The sequence below is a fragment of the Glycine max genome, chromosome 12 (genome assembly GCF_000004515.6).
Source record: "Glycine max cultivar Williams 82 chromosome 12, Glycine_max_v4.0, whole genome shotgun sequence".
NCBI lineage: Eukaryota > Viridiplantae > Streptophyta > Magnoliopsida > Fabales > Fabaceae > Glycine > Glycine max.
In genome coordinates this window covers 3,583,677-3,598,739 of record NC_038248.2, presented here as the reverse complement: position 1 = coordinate 3,598,739, position 15,063 = coordinate 3,583,677, and the positions used below count along the sequence as shown (strand labels likewise).

Below are 15,063 nucleotides of genomic sequence, written 5' to 3'. Positions count from 1 at the left end.
ATTATAAAACTTAATCATTTTCATTAATGTGACAATACATAATTGAATTACTATAATACAAAAAAAATTGTACACTCGCTATTTCAATTAAATTAAATACTACACAAATAACTTTTTAACAACATATTTTGGGATCTTTCAACAAATAAAAATTATACTTAATTATAATGGAAAAACTGGGTGGTGGTCAACTTAATCAATGGAAAAACTCATTTATTTATAACGCCAATATACATAACAGATTCACTGCAAGAGAAGACCCCAAAAAATCCAAATACAGATAAAGTGGTGAGAAGAGAAACAAGGAAACAATATCTATCATTTATATAATATGGAGAATAAAATTTACAAATAACTAAGTTATACTTATTGTTATCAGTCCCTAAATTCAACCCCAAAATAATAACAACTACTTCCTATACTCCAATTAAGTTAAACTTAGCAAGCGAGCAAGAGCAGGAAAACCAGAATGTTACAAAAAATGAAGGCTAATTTAGCTGGGTTGTGGTCAACCTATTCCATTCTTTCTTCTTTAATGCTGGGTCAATTTGAATGCAAGCATAAATATGGAAACGGCAGGCCCAGATATCACACTGAATGAGCAAACATCGTTATTGCATATGTTGATTTGTTTTGGAAAGTATGGAGTTGAATATCGTTTCATTGATCTTAAAAGGAAGAGGTGGCATTTGCTTCATTGCCTCTTGCATGTCATTCATGCTGCCAAAAAAAAAAAGAGAAACAGTCAAATTGCAACAAAAAATAATAATAATAATAATTACAAAGACAAATGCGAAAGAGTGCTCTTTAGGACAGTTAAGAATTTAAAAATAGAAAGTATTAAACAAAAAAAATAACACTTTTCAAGTTCCAAATGTATTATATGTGGTGTTTTTCATAAATACTTTCGTTTTCCTTAACACATCATAGCATTTGTTACAAGACTCTTAACAAATTCAATAAAAATAAAAATCGTCACCACACAAGATGGGGAAACAAGAGCACTCTATTTAATTCAGTTATTAGTTTAAGGTAATACCATTTCACAACTAAAAACAAGTTTGTTTTTGAAAAATCTCCAACTCGTCTGAAATCATAAAAGCAAAAAAACTCCAGGAGTTTTAAGACAGTTAGAAGCCGGGAATTTTGGATCATATGCTATGGAAATATAAGAGATTGTATCCATTATTGCCCCTTTTGATTGAGACTCAAAAATAGAGTTAATGAACAGTTGTGTTTCACCTTAGTTTTCCACTTTTCCTATTGAATATGGATTAAGAGGACTTGCAGTCATTCACAAACCATAATGTAAAAAGAAAAAGAAATAGATCACTTGGATCAGTGCACCTTATTTTTTAACAAACAAAAAAAGCTTTTCTTACTTACTCATTCAAAATTTTGATGATGTTGTCTCTCGTTTGGCTGAAAAGATTGATGTTACCCTGTAACTGGAAACAAGAGAACAGAAAAAGTTAAAGGTCAGCAGCATTACAGCCACCATGAATGGCTTAAGAATGCATATGATATAGATATATGAACCATACAACCAGTTCTGGAAAATTAAACTATATTACGTATATCAGAGACGTTATAAAATACCCCAGTTGTAGTCATTTCTTCAGTTTTTCAGCCTCTTAAGATACAATGATGCCAAGTTGTTGACTAAATTTGCATATAATACCAAACAACAAAAGCATAAAGGGGAAAAAATTGAGTATATATATATATATATATATAAGCATTGATACACCGCCCAGAGGATGATTGCCTGTTAAATAGAATGCTTAAACTTCCCCCTTTATTCCATTAATTCACAAAGATCAATAAATCCATTAGGTGAACTATCCCAACGTAAGTTTATAAATGTCAAATTCTGCTTAAATAAGATATTGCTACCTTAGTGCCGGCACTGGTATTTTGAAGTTGAATTTCTAAGGCTTCAGATAGACATGAAAAGGTTGCTACAGTGACTGAATTGTATTCATTTACATACTTGAAGAATACCTATACTTTAAAAAATTAAAAAATATCCCAAGAATACACTTTATGCTCATGTCTTTAACATTCTCTTTGTTACTTTTAGATATATTATAATCAATCAGATCTGTATAAGCATAGTTGTACAAGCCTTCAACAATCACTGGTCAAACCAAAATCTCAAATAAGGTTTCTGAAAAATCTAACATATGAGTGTTCTCTACCTAGATAATAAGAAAATGAAAGGGAAGAGAAAAAAAAAACATACAATTTCTCAACTCAAAGATCGTGTAATCCCTTTAATAAGTGTGTTATTATTGACCTTGACAAAAAATGGATATAAAAGGACATTGAGGGAAAATGGGAAAAGAGAAAAATTGGAGGAAAACAATCTACTTGATGCACATATAACTAACCAAGTTGATTCAGAAATTGTGTTTTTTAGCCTTTTAGATCAAGAGATTATTTTTGTGCACATCAGGTTAAATCAGTTAAAAATGGAATGAACTCACCTGAAGAGCAGCAAGATTGGTAGAGATTTTATTCAAGGCCTGTGCATTTTGCTCTAAGAGCTCACCTGTGGGGCCTCCAATAGCTACAAAAAGCACAATGCTAAGTTCAAAGCAGATGCATAAACATTCAAAAGGGACATGCAAATACATGAGATATCCAAAGGAAAGAAAAGGGCTTACAAGAGATAAATCATATATGCAAACAACAAAATATTTAATGCTATGAAAGGAACCAACCTATGTGAGAGATGCCATCATCATTGTCCATCATAGTCATAGCAGGAGCATATGGGGAAACATTGGGTTGAGCAGTATAGTGAGATGATCTCACTGCAGGATCCGAAACCTAGGGGGAAAATCCAGTATTGCATAAATGCAAATATATGCTACTTGGCGATTGCTTCCTCTTTTCACATTTTTTTCTTGGTATTTCTTTTAAGCCACATGTAGGTTGTTCCTTATTTAACAAGTAAAAATGAAAGAAATGACATCCTAGTTTTGCCCTGGTTATACTTAAATATATGATGCTTGGTCTATTTCAAAAGAAAAAAGAAAAATAACCAGCAGGATGCAATTCATGGAGAAAGAGCGAAATTCATAGTAATAATCTCTCCACCTAAATAGAAAAAGACCAGACAACACTAAAAAGAGATGATATCATAATGTGCAGGCAATGACACAATGTAGATGTTTGGTAAAAGAAAACAATATAGCAAAGGAGCCAGCCATTATTAATAATATTATCATATAATTCTTAGCATATAAAGGCTCACCGTTTGCTTTCAGATTTATTATCAGTTCAAAGTAGTATGCCGTGAAAAGGAAACAGAGAGATAGTATTAGCTTGCACAGGACAGTGAAAGATGTTAAAAAGCATACCTACATTGGTATGCACAACAGTGAAACACAAAACACCCATTTGGTTAATACATTAATACATGACATCAAATAAATGAAAGCAATACCTTTTTATCTTTACTTTTCCTTGGAAAATCATCCTTCCTTCTCTTGCAATTTTCTTTTTTCTGTAGAAAAATGAAAACTAGAGGTGTTATTTTTCAGGGAAAACAACCACTTAAAAAAATCTGGGTTCAAACAATGCCCCCAAAAGGAAAGCAAATAATGTTTGCTTAACATAAGTGGCCACAAAGAGGGGTGGGCAAAGGTATGTAACTATAGAAATGGCTCTAATGAGCCTACAATAAAGAACCAGCTCTGCCTCTGAGCAACTGTCTTCATTTTAATCAGTGTATGCAGAAGCTAAGTCTAGCATTCACAGTGCAAAAATAATAATAAAAAGCATCTTGTTTTCTTTTTCATTAAGAGTGAGAGGGTTGCAAAAGCTATGTCACTGTCCAGCATCATTCTAATGGTGAAACCTTCATCACGTATCCTTTTCTTTCAGGAAGGTAAGATGATTATTGTTAATGAATTGTTGTGTTTTAATAAATATGATCAAATAAAAATGGTGCTAAGTATCTTCTCGGTACAAGAAATTTTGCTAAGAATCCTATCTAAGTTGAAGAACAGGTTAAGGCATTCACAATGACATAAATCACTTGAGACTACAACAGGTATGTAGCTTACATTCATCCACCTGACTCTCAGTGCTACATCCCGGACTGTCTTGTTATTTAGATTTTGTGCTATCTTTGCGTAGCGTGTGAGGTTAGGTTCAGATGCAAACCTACAAGTAAAAAAGAAATGGACTTTTCCTTTAAAAAAAACAACTAGCTATAGAACTTATCAAACACACTTTACTAGTCAAGGAACAGGTGTTAAAAGGCAAACAACATAACAATGAATTCACTGAATAGCCACAGAATGCAATTCAAGATTGTGTGCTTACACATCAAATTAAATACATGTACTGACAATATTTGATTTCAAACTGCAATAACCAAACCACGAGAAGATAAGGCCAATAAATAACCTTAATAGTAAAAAAAACAATAATGGCAACGCAAGAAAATATAGGCTAAAATACATTTTTGGTTTCAATTTGATTCCCTAAGTATAACTAATTTCACTTTAGTACCTTTAAAGTGTTTTTATTAGACCAAGTTGGCCCTTCCGTTCCATCAGTACACCACACTAATTTGATCAATTTGGTGACAAGTGACAAACTGTGAGAGATGCCACATCAGCAAAAATTTAATGGTGACAATGCAAAAAATTGATGAGAAGATCAATTTGTTGTAGTAGATAGTAGATTTTGAGGAACCAAAATGAAACTTGTTAAACATAGGACACCGATTCAAAACCAAGCAAGATGAGAGACCAAAAGTGTATTTTAGCTGAAAATTTTAGATGGAATTGAGCACAAAAAGTTTCCGTTATCTCTCTCATACTAAAGTTTAATCCATAAATTGTTCTCCACGGATTCAATTGGTACCTATTAACAAAACCCGCCCCATATTTAATAATAATAATAATAATAATGATAATAATACAGGTAAGTAAGATAACTAAATTGGAGGTATAAGATTAGCCTAGTGGTTGGGAAAGGGAGGGGAGAGAGGTCTCGGGTTATTTCTATCAAAACTAACATTTGTCAATAACAAAAAAAGTGAGATAACTAACTATTCGATTGACGAGTTATCCAAAACAAGAAAAAGATGCATACAGAGTCAGACACAGTTTCAATATCGAAAAACCAGTACAAAAAGGCTTTGAAAGGGTGAAAGAAGAATTAAAAAATTATATACAGAGAGAGTCCTTCTTCGAGAATAGTTTGCTCTTGGAGAGTCCAATCGAGGGCTATGCCGGGGTTGTGCTTCATGGCGAGCGCGGTGGGCGAAGCGTCGGGTGCCAAATTCCCGTTAAACGACGACGCAACATGGGTTGTCTGCTCTTCTTCGTGATTCCCAGAAGAGTTAGCCATTGAAATTTGATGCCACACCCCCTTTAACCTTTTCTTTTCCAAAATATTCTTCTGAATGAATCCTTTTCCACGCGAATCTTTCTTTCCTAATTGGCCAATTCCACACAATACAAAGGGTATCTGAATTGACAGTTGCTTCCCGCCAATTACCGCATAACATCAAAAACGTATTTGAAAATGTGGTTGATAATGATGGACACGTTAGAGAGACAAGGACGGCAAATCACTCAAATCAGAGAGGAATTCTCTTCTGTTTTTACCATTCTTAAGTAAAGCTTCAACTTTTAGTTTAACAAACAATAATTTTCATAATATTTATTTTTATTTAATTAACATGTGAATAAATAATATAATTTGTTTTTCCATTTTCATTCAATAAAAAAGTAGTTATACCTGATAAGTTTCTTGAAATTTAAAAATATTAATAGTAATTTCTTATTTTTATATGAAAGTATATACAGATTACATTTTTAAAATATATTACAAATTCAGTTTAATGGTTACATATTGATTATGTAAAAAAAATTATATCATCATTTAATCACAAAATATCGTTCACATAATTTTAAAATTAATTATCATAAAAATCAATAAATTTATCATACATGATAAATTCTAATAAATTGTAATTTGATAACAAAGTAAAAAATATTTTACAATGTTAACAAATAACATGTTTTCTCTAATAAATATGTATTCACAAAATCATAAATATAAAATAATTTTATATTGTTATTTAATAAAAAAATTTATAATTGAATATAGAATTATTTTATTTTACCTTGTTTTCTTTCCCTTAGTTTCACTTTAAGGTAGTTGGCAAACTTACCTTGTTCATAAGTTGTGAGTTTATGAAGGAATAAAAATTATTTGTATCAATGGCATTCGGTATGTAAGATTAAATAAACATTTATAGCATTTTATAAAAGTTTTAAATTTCACTAAATCATTTATAATTTTATAAATAATTAAATAAGTAATTTTATATTTAATTATTTATTTTCAGCTAGTTTTTTAAGAACATATTTATATCTTTTTTTAAAAATTAAGAAAGTGTTTATAATAAATTTTAAGTAACTTAAATTAGAAAAATTAAAAATATTAAAATAAACCACCTAATGTTGAAGTAAATGGCACACTTAATACTGAAGGGAATGGCTCACCTAATCCTATTGTGGACAGTAACAGAAATTAATTTATGCAAAAATGTTATGTGTCTATTTTGGTTTTAATCGTGTTTAAAAAGTAAATAATTAGTCACGAATGTGTAACACAATCCAAACAATCATATCCTCTATTCACTCTGTAACTCACTACACATATCATTTCTCCAAATAAACACAAAAACCCAAACAATAAAGCTACAATCAATAAAATAACATAATATTTCAGTATTTATATAAAAATATTTCAATATTTTAATATTGACGACATCATGCACGATGAGGTTTAGTAGGAAAATAGTGTAATATTTCAGTACTTATATATTGATCATGATGGACCCTTTGGTTATGGGAAAGACATTAAAATATCAGTTTTGTAGGATCTGCCTGTTGATCTTGATTGTTATTACAGAAGAACATATCTCCACAATGAAAATCAATGTTTTTACTCCAGAGTAACATATCTTAGCCAGATGAGATGTTACATGGAAGATCAAGGTATAAGAACACATATTGAAGATGTTCTAAGAAAACTTTTTAAAACAAAACCTATTAATATATAAAAATTAAAAATGAAGAAAACCTATTGCCATTTAGGAACAAGCCAAGTGTACACACATGTAGATACGTAACAATGCAAGTGACACTGATCCAGGATGAAAACAATGGACGGAATACAAGCTTTGGAATGTTGATCGGTTTCAAAAAAATTTAAGGACCAAAATCAGAAAATTAAAAAGATGGAGAAATAAAAATATAATTAATCCTTAAATTTTCTTTAAATTAATAATTTTAAGTATATAATATTTGAATTTTTTTGTACTCTTCTTGTTTTCTATCCTCTACGGCGCATAAATGAAACTTACTTCCTCCTTTTTTTCTTCTCCTTTTCCTTTTTGAATGAGTAAACAATCATATTTTCTATTAAAAATGCAAGATAAAAGATTAAATTGATCAATAAAAGATAAAAAAAAATTAAATTAAAATTTTAAATGTACACAAGCTAGGATAAATTAATAACCAGACTAATTTATAACACTTATCAACTAAATTTATATTTCTTATCCTACCGGAACTGACTATTTATCCTTTTTAAATCAAACAAACAATTGCTGTGTTTTGTTTCAGCTGGCAATGCATAACACTGGAAGCCAAAATCAATTGTATTTCTTGTTTGTTTTTGTTTAACGCTGTTGCGATTCACTCTTCTTCTTCTCTTTAGGGTTTTTGTCTGTTCTCTGAATCTCACACTATGAATCCGCTTCCTTTTCAATCTGCACCGCCGCCCCCTCCTCCATGGTTTCCGATATTACCCTCCGAACCACCAAATTCAACCTCCTTTTGGGACAACAGAAATGTCTGCGATCGCCTCAGAGAATTGCAACACACTCTCCATCTCGCAAAGTCAATGTACGTTCTTCTTTTTTTACATTATGATTTTAAGCTTTTCTCGTTGATTTTTTTTTTTATGCTATTTGATATTGTTGAATTAGTGTGTTGTTGTTATGTTCTGTAGGCAGAAGGAGTTAGAGATGTTGAAGATGATAAAAGATGGTAAAGGGTCTTTAGAAGATGTAAAAGATGCTTCAAACGAACCTTGTCTTTCTGGTTTTGTAAAATGTTTAGAAGACAGAGGAGTTGGTATAGAATCCCAAGAATCATTGGCTGTGGAAGCTGCAAATTCTTTGATGTCAAGGCTAAGAGCTCAGCTGGAGCCATTCCGGTATGTCGCAGATGAAGCGAGTCCGTGGGAGGAGAAATCTGCTGTGGCTAGGCTTGCAAATAAAGTGAATAAGTCTAAGCGGAATAAATTGTGGAGGAAGAAAAAGAGGAAGCGCGTTGTGGAGATGCTGGCGAAGGTTGTTCTGTTTTGGTTTTGTTGTGTTAGGCTTTTTCTTTGTTCTTGATTGTAGCTGCTGTTTGAGACTGATAATTTTGGTTGGTTGCTTTCTTTGTTGAAAAAATCTAGGAGCACGAGCAATTTGAACAAATTGACCGTGAAGCTGATGAATGGATAGCTAGGGAGCACGCCAAGGAAATTGCTAACAGCAAGGTATTCAAGCTTTTGCTAACTATGCCTACTTTTATTTTGACTGAAATTGGTAATTATCTTTACCAGAGACTGAATGAAATACCATGTCAATATGATTTTCAATTTTAAATAAAAAAACGGTTTTTCTAAAAGATTTATGATTGCTATCCCTGACAAAAGTCAAGGATCGATTCTTAAATAAACATGAACTATTAGTTGATTATGGTAAACTTCCCATACTTTAATCATCGTTGCACATAATTATAGTGCACTCCCTGTTACTGTACTGTGTCTATGTAATGCCTATATACTTCCAGTTTCGGATTAAGAGTGAAGCTACTTGAAAGGCATTCAATTCATGATATTAAGAGTGGTGCTAATTGCCACTTTGTTTTCTTTACTCTTTTCTGTGGAAAAAAAAATGGGGAAGGGTAATGCTGATTCATTGTTACCGAAGTTGCTTTTGGATATATTAGCAGTTACATCAGTTTGCACTGCAAGTCTTAGTAATGTCAGAGGAATTTCTATTTGCAGGTACTGAAGATGAAAGAAATTGCGAAGTCTAAAGCCAAAGAAGAGAAGAAGAAAGTAGAGGCTGAGGTAACTTTCTTTTTGTACAAATAACTGGTAAACCATTTCTAAAATTATGTTTGCTGTTAACTCTGAAGAACTTGGTCAAACATTCCATGCAATATTGCATATATTATGACTTTTATTTCTCTTGCTCAGGTTTCACTTATTAACTACCTAAATCATTTAATTTCACCCTTTATTTTTCAACACAGTATGTTCCTTAGCTCCTCACCATCAAATTACTTGCCCTTTTGTCTTGTTGTCTTTCTATTTTGTCATTTTGAGTCTGTCAAAGGGTTTGTTGCCTGTCTTTTTTCCTGCCTCACAAAATCTCAGAAAATAAGCCTATGCATGACTTTCATCTTTGTCTGTCTGTATATGAATCATGACATTTTATTTTTATCCCCCATCACTTCCTCTGATGTTCTTATTGGGTGTTAGTTAATTGATTCTCTTACATTATTTTATATCACAGATTGAGCTGCTCTTGGTAGTAGAGAAGCTTCAAGAGTTACGCTCCATAAGAATACAAAAGTTGAAAAAACAAGGTATATATAAGAAGATCACTCTGCTTCTAGTTAACTGTCTTACGATTATAGTGCATAAATAACTTGGTCTCTTATTGGTTTGCTTGGTTTCTTTTTCTCCACCTTTGCTGCCATATATAACTTTTGAACTTGTTATATTAATTTATTAACTTAAATTCACAGTCCTGAATGCTGGTTTATGATTGATTGATTAATTATATTTATAAATTATGTGTGCTTGAGTTCAGGCTCCAATGCTTAACATTTTTTATTATAGTCAATAGCTACCTATTCACCTTACAAATGTATCATGAGAATTATATTTAACAAATATGTTAATTATCAATTTGAAACCATGCATTCTTAATTTGTCAAATAGGAATGGTTTTAGTTGCTTTTCTGATTGGAAAATTTTCAATATGTTCACATTTTGTGTATGCAATAGTTAGTAATATTCACATATTTTACATTTAATTTTTTTTCATGTTTGATGTTTCTATGCTTCTTTACAAATTATGCAGGCCATTTTCTCCCAGAGGAGGATGACAAGTTTCTTGAGAAAGTTCAAGCTGCTGTGGAAGAAGAGGAGCGTGAAGCTTTGGCTGCAGTTGAAACAGATGCTGCTAAAGATGCAATTGCAACTGCTGAGGAATCCAGGAAAGCTATTCAGAATCAAGGGAAATTGTCAAAAGGAAGCAATTATGATAGTGAAGTAAAGGAGAGAAAAGAGCTAACAGTTCAAAGTGTGACTGAAGAGGGATCTGGTGCAGTTGACGAGAAGAAATCTAGTAAAATAGGACAGATCAGTGGAGGAGCGTATGATCCTTTGGCAAACTTACCCATTGAGTTCTATCATTATTATCACGGAAGCAACAATGATATGGGCACACTTATTGAGGTAAACTCGACTATTTATTTATAAAATTCTACATCTTTTGCAAAAACAGCACTTTTCCTTAGAATACAAATGTAATTAGTCAGCTCTTCTGTGTTTGAAGGCTGCTAGTTCTACTTAACTGGTACACTAATAGCCTAATGATGCTACATTTTTATGCTTATGTTTAATTCACTTGCTTGTTCATTATAAATTGTCGATCATTAATGTTAAGGCTGTTGAACAATCTAATGCAGGTTAGAAGAGGATGGGATGCCTATATCAGACCAGGAGGAAGGTAAGAAATTAGAACATTGAAACTATTCTGCTAATGCTTCTTTGGGTTAGTCTGGTATTCCCTTAAAAATTGGGGTGACCGTTAAGGGTCATTTTACTTATAGATCTCAATGTTCGATGTAATGTTACCCTCATTTTTAAGGGCATACCGAAGTTGCATAGGGAAATATTTTACCGTTTTGGGCATATCTTAGGTTGCATTTGAAAACTGAGTTAAGAAAGAGAACACCGGATGTTAAGTCATTAAAATATATTCATGAGAGGTCAATACTCTGACTAAAAGTCACCACCATCTTTTATGACACAAAGGATCTGTACACTATATTAGGCAACCTATGTCCTTACTTCACATGTTAGTGCTGGGGTTACGACTAAAATTTATTTAGATAGTTATTGCTTGTCTTAAATCCTTGACACCGCTGTTATGTGGCTTATCTGCAACTGTATTGGTTTTTCTAATGTCTTTTATGAAGTGTGAAAAATGAAAATAAAGCATTTTATCTTATTTGATTTTGTTTCCTTGCAACTTCATCCAGCCGCATACCAGGGCATTGGGTTCAGCCTCCTCCTCCAGCTAATGAGATATGGGCATCTTACTTGGTGAGACCTAAATGATTATTATTAGTTAACAAATCAACAGTTTTGCACAAAGATGTCATGGTAAGTTTTGAAGGTTTGAACTATGTTCCTGCTTGGCCAACCTCAGCTATAAGCTTTGCGGCAGCATGTTTATATTATTGATGTGTTCAGTTCAGATGTTGATAATCGTTGTTGTTTGTACAGACACGTTGTATTCTGCTCTTGACGTAGAGGCGATAGTGATTTACAGCCAAATTAATTTTATTATGGTTAAAAATACGTATACAATTTCTCATTGATATAAAAGAAATTCAAAATTTGAAAACTAAACAATATGAAAACGCACTATAAAGAGCTATTTGTGTGTTTGAAAGACAATACAGGATCTTCTAAAAAAAATGTTAATTAGAAGCTTTCAGAAACCTTTTTACTTATTGGTTACAATCTAGCCGTGACATAAAGTGAAAGTTCCGCATGGAAAACACTTCGAGTCAGTTACTAAGCAGAAAAGTGAAATGGAAAACTTATATTTATATTGTTACCACTTTTCATTTCTAGTTATTCATTTAATGTGACATGTTTTCATGTAAACTTTTTAATTACATATAACAATTCAAATTTATAATAGATGGGCACTGTATCCTTCACAAAACTCAAGTATCAAAAGACTGATGATAGAATATCTTTAGAATCTTAACTGGTGTTTTACTTGGTGTGTTAAAATCTAAATTAATTAGTGGTCTCACTTGTAAGTTAATTTCAGTAATTGTTTAAACTTAATTAATTAACTAGTGGTCTCGACTTTAATCTATTTAGTTGTGTTAAGTATATATAGAACTTAACTGATTATAATAATTCTATTTCACTTGAATAATATTCTCACGTAAAAGATATACATGATATAATAAAAAATAATTGAATTCTCAATTACAACACTCCTTAATATTTAATTATGTCATGCCATTGCACGGGTTAGAAAAGTAGGTTCATTTAAAAGCAACTCGTTAATAAATGATATGAAATCTTGACCATTGTGAAAAAATAGATTATTTCAATAATTGGCTATACATATATATAATCAATTATTATTATTATTATTATTAGAATCAGTTTTTTTAATAAATTGATTTTAAGATTTAATTTTGCTTAGATACAACAAAAAGTCAGTTTTACATAATAAATTACGAAAAAGGATACGTAAGTATAAAGGTGAAAGGAAAAAAGTTATTGGAAACTTTGGGAGTAATTTGGGAATAATGTCCTTTAGAGAGAGAAAAATGTCGAAAAACAATTTTAAGCTTCAAATAATCGATGCAATAAAATAACTTATTGAGAATCAGGGATTGTTCAAAACATTTTTGTAAACAGCTTTTTACTAAAAAAATAATAAAATCTCAAAAAATAAACTTTCTCGAACATGCTCAAAAGTTAGCGGTCTTTCTTATTTATATATATATATATATATTTTAACAAACAATTATAATCACTCGATTTGTAATATAAATCGAACTTATGTTGTGGAAAATTCAAGGTGTGTTGTTATTTGAATTACACCCATTTGGGTTTATGGGAACAAAACAAGCGTTCATGAATCATGACTTAATCATAAATCATAAACAAGTGAACCATATATGCATTTCTGTTCTGGAGTCCTTGATTTGCTGTTATATTTATATTTAATATAAAAGAATTTCATGTCGCTGAAAATATGTCATGTTAGGATAGTAACGTGAAATAGTTTTAAATTCATCATATTTTGCTTTTTCGCCTCAAGAAATCAGTAATCACACCCACGTCTCACGTATAGATTTGTTAAACAATACGTACAAGTTTCCTCCACAGACTAGAGGGGAAAAGAAAAATCAACCCAGACAATGAAATAAAATAAAATAAAAAGTTATCAATATAAGCTTAAACCATATATATTATCATTGAATAACTTGGTGTGAAAACTACCTTTTTACATATAAACAATTTGAAATCAAATGATTTTATTTGATTTTAAAGATTTATAGGAATTTTAATGTTACATATTAGCCTTCTCACATTATGGGTGCACGCACAGTTTGTACATAATTAATAAAAGCATACATAATCAACGAATTATTAATTACCAATGATAAAACATCGATAAAATCATACAAAACACTTCATTTTTGTGGTTGAGGACCTGGAAAGCGAAAAATATTATATACTTTTACATTGACAAGCAGTACGATTAAAAATTCATCAAAGACGAATATGACTTCTCCAGACTCTTTATAGATACCCTTTTATATATTTATATATAATATAAAAATTCTTTCATTATATCTGTTGTGGATTTTTTCTTCTTCTGATTTTTAGAAATAAATAAGCATTACGTCATTAATTTTAATTATTATTTCCATTAAAAACATTTATACTGATTTAATTTGATAAAAAAATTATTTATAAATAATTAAAATTTATGACTTGTTCTTGATTTTAAAATTATGTTCATTAAATAGCGGGGACAATAAAATCTCACTTTTATTATTTTGTGAAAAAATCTTTTAAAATAAGAAATAAATGATAATATGGTGATATATTTTCATTTTTTTATGAAAATATATTTTCCCCTCAACCTAAATGATCTACAACATTTTTTTTCTTCTTTTTTATTTTAATGTTTTCAGTTTTTTATATTTATTTAATACAATTACTTTTTATAAATCTTTTAAACAAATGATGTTAAAACGATATTACTTTTTAGTAAGTTGAAAACTCTACATTTGATTATAAGTATTTATCTGAAACGATAAAATATAAAAATATATACTATATAATGCACATTAAGAACAACTTTCTTACTTGTTTACAAAAATGGAGATATCTATATTTATCTAAATTTAAAAATAATCAATTAACAAGTACTTTTTATCCTTGGATTTTTAGTTATCAAATATTTTTTCGTTTCTAAAAAATTTCTAACGAAATTGAGAAAAAATTTATACATTAATATGTAAAGAGTTTTTACACTATTATCTAATAAAAGATTATTATATATAATAAATTTTTTAATTTTTATAATAACTACTAAAAAGATATGGATACATGAGTTTTTATTGGTTGAGGATGTACGTTTTACAATCTCAATGAAAAAAAAAATTAAATTCAACAAAATTGATAAAATTTATTTCTTTTTATTTTTAATATTTTTTTATTAATAGGAATCAAAAGATTGTCATAAAATTTACAATAATTTATATATTTTGTTCAAGATCATAGCTTTGATTGATTATGTTTCACTCTTTTAATGCACCAATATTTTTTAACACAAAAGATAATGACTTGAACAAAATTAGCATTTGAGCAGACGTACGGAGTTAGCTTTAATAAATTCTTCAGATCACTAATTGAAACAAAAATTAGTTAAATATGATGAATATGAAAACTTGGTTGCTTTCTATTGACTTTGATTAGGTTGGTATGGTCTCAAATTGATGGGAATTTTGACTTTTCAAGTGATGTTATGCATAAAACAAAAGTTATCTTATGATTTATTGAGTAATAAATATTTAAAATTTTATCTAATAAATCATCTTTATTTTGTTATGTTCCATCGTTAGTTTTAAAAATCAAAATGTAAATATGAATTTTTAATAAATTGAGTTAAAAAGGATC

The 15,063-nt window shown here is 30.2% G+C and overlaps 2 protein-coding genes across 2 annotated transcripts; one reads left to right on the top strand and one right to left on the bottom strand.

The window, feature by feature from the left end:
* Positions 1-305: 305 nt before the first annotated feature.
* On the bottom strand, positions 306-5,614 carry LOC100795518 (uncharacterized). Its single transcript, XM_003541095.4, has 7 exons — positions 5,198-5,614; positions 4,077-4,176; positions 3,455-3,514; positions 2,727-2,835; positions 2,490-2,572; positions 1,387-1,448; positions 306-720 (listed from the first exon to the last, which is right to left on the bottom strand). The coding sequence occupies exons 1-7, from the start codon at positions 5,371-5,373 to the stop codon at positions 612-614; spliced, it is 699 nt and encodes a 232-aa protein (XP_003541143.1). The 5' UTR covers positions 5,374-5,614; the 3' UTR covers positions 306-611.
* Positions 5,615-7,563: 1,949 nt separating this feature from the next.
* LOC100794292 (U11/U12 small nuclear ribonucleoprotein 59 kDa protein) lies at positions 7,564-11,695 on the top strand. The gene is made up of 8 exons (XM_003540643.5): positions 7,564-7,946; positions 8,053-8,395; positions 8,506-8,589; positions 9,103-9,168; positions 9,617-9,689; positions 10,190-10,566; positions 10,800-10,840; positions 11,376-11,695. Exons 1-8 carry the CDS (start codon positions 7,789-7,791, stop codon positions 11,452-11,454), a joined length of 1,221 nt encoding a protein of 406 aa, XP_003540691.1. The 5' UTR covers positions 7,564-7,788; the 3' UTR covers positions 11,455-11,695.
* Positions 11,696-15,063: the final 3,368 nt, after the last annotated feature.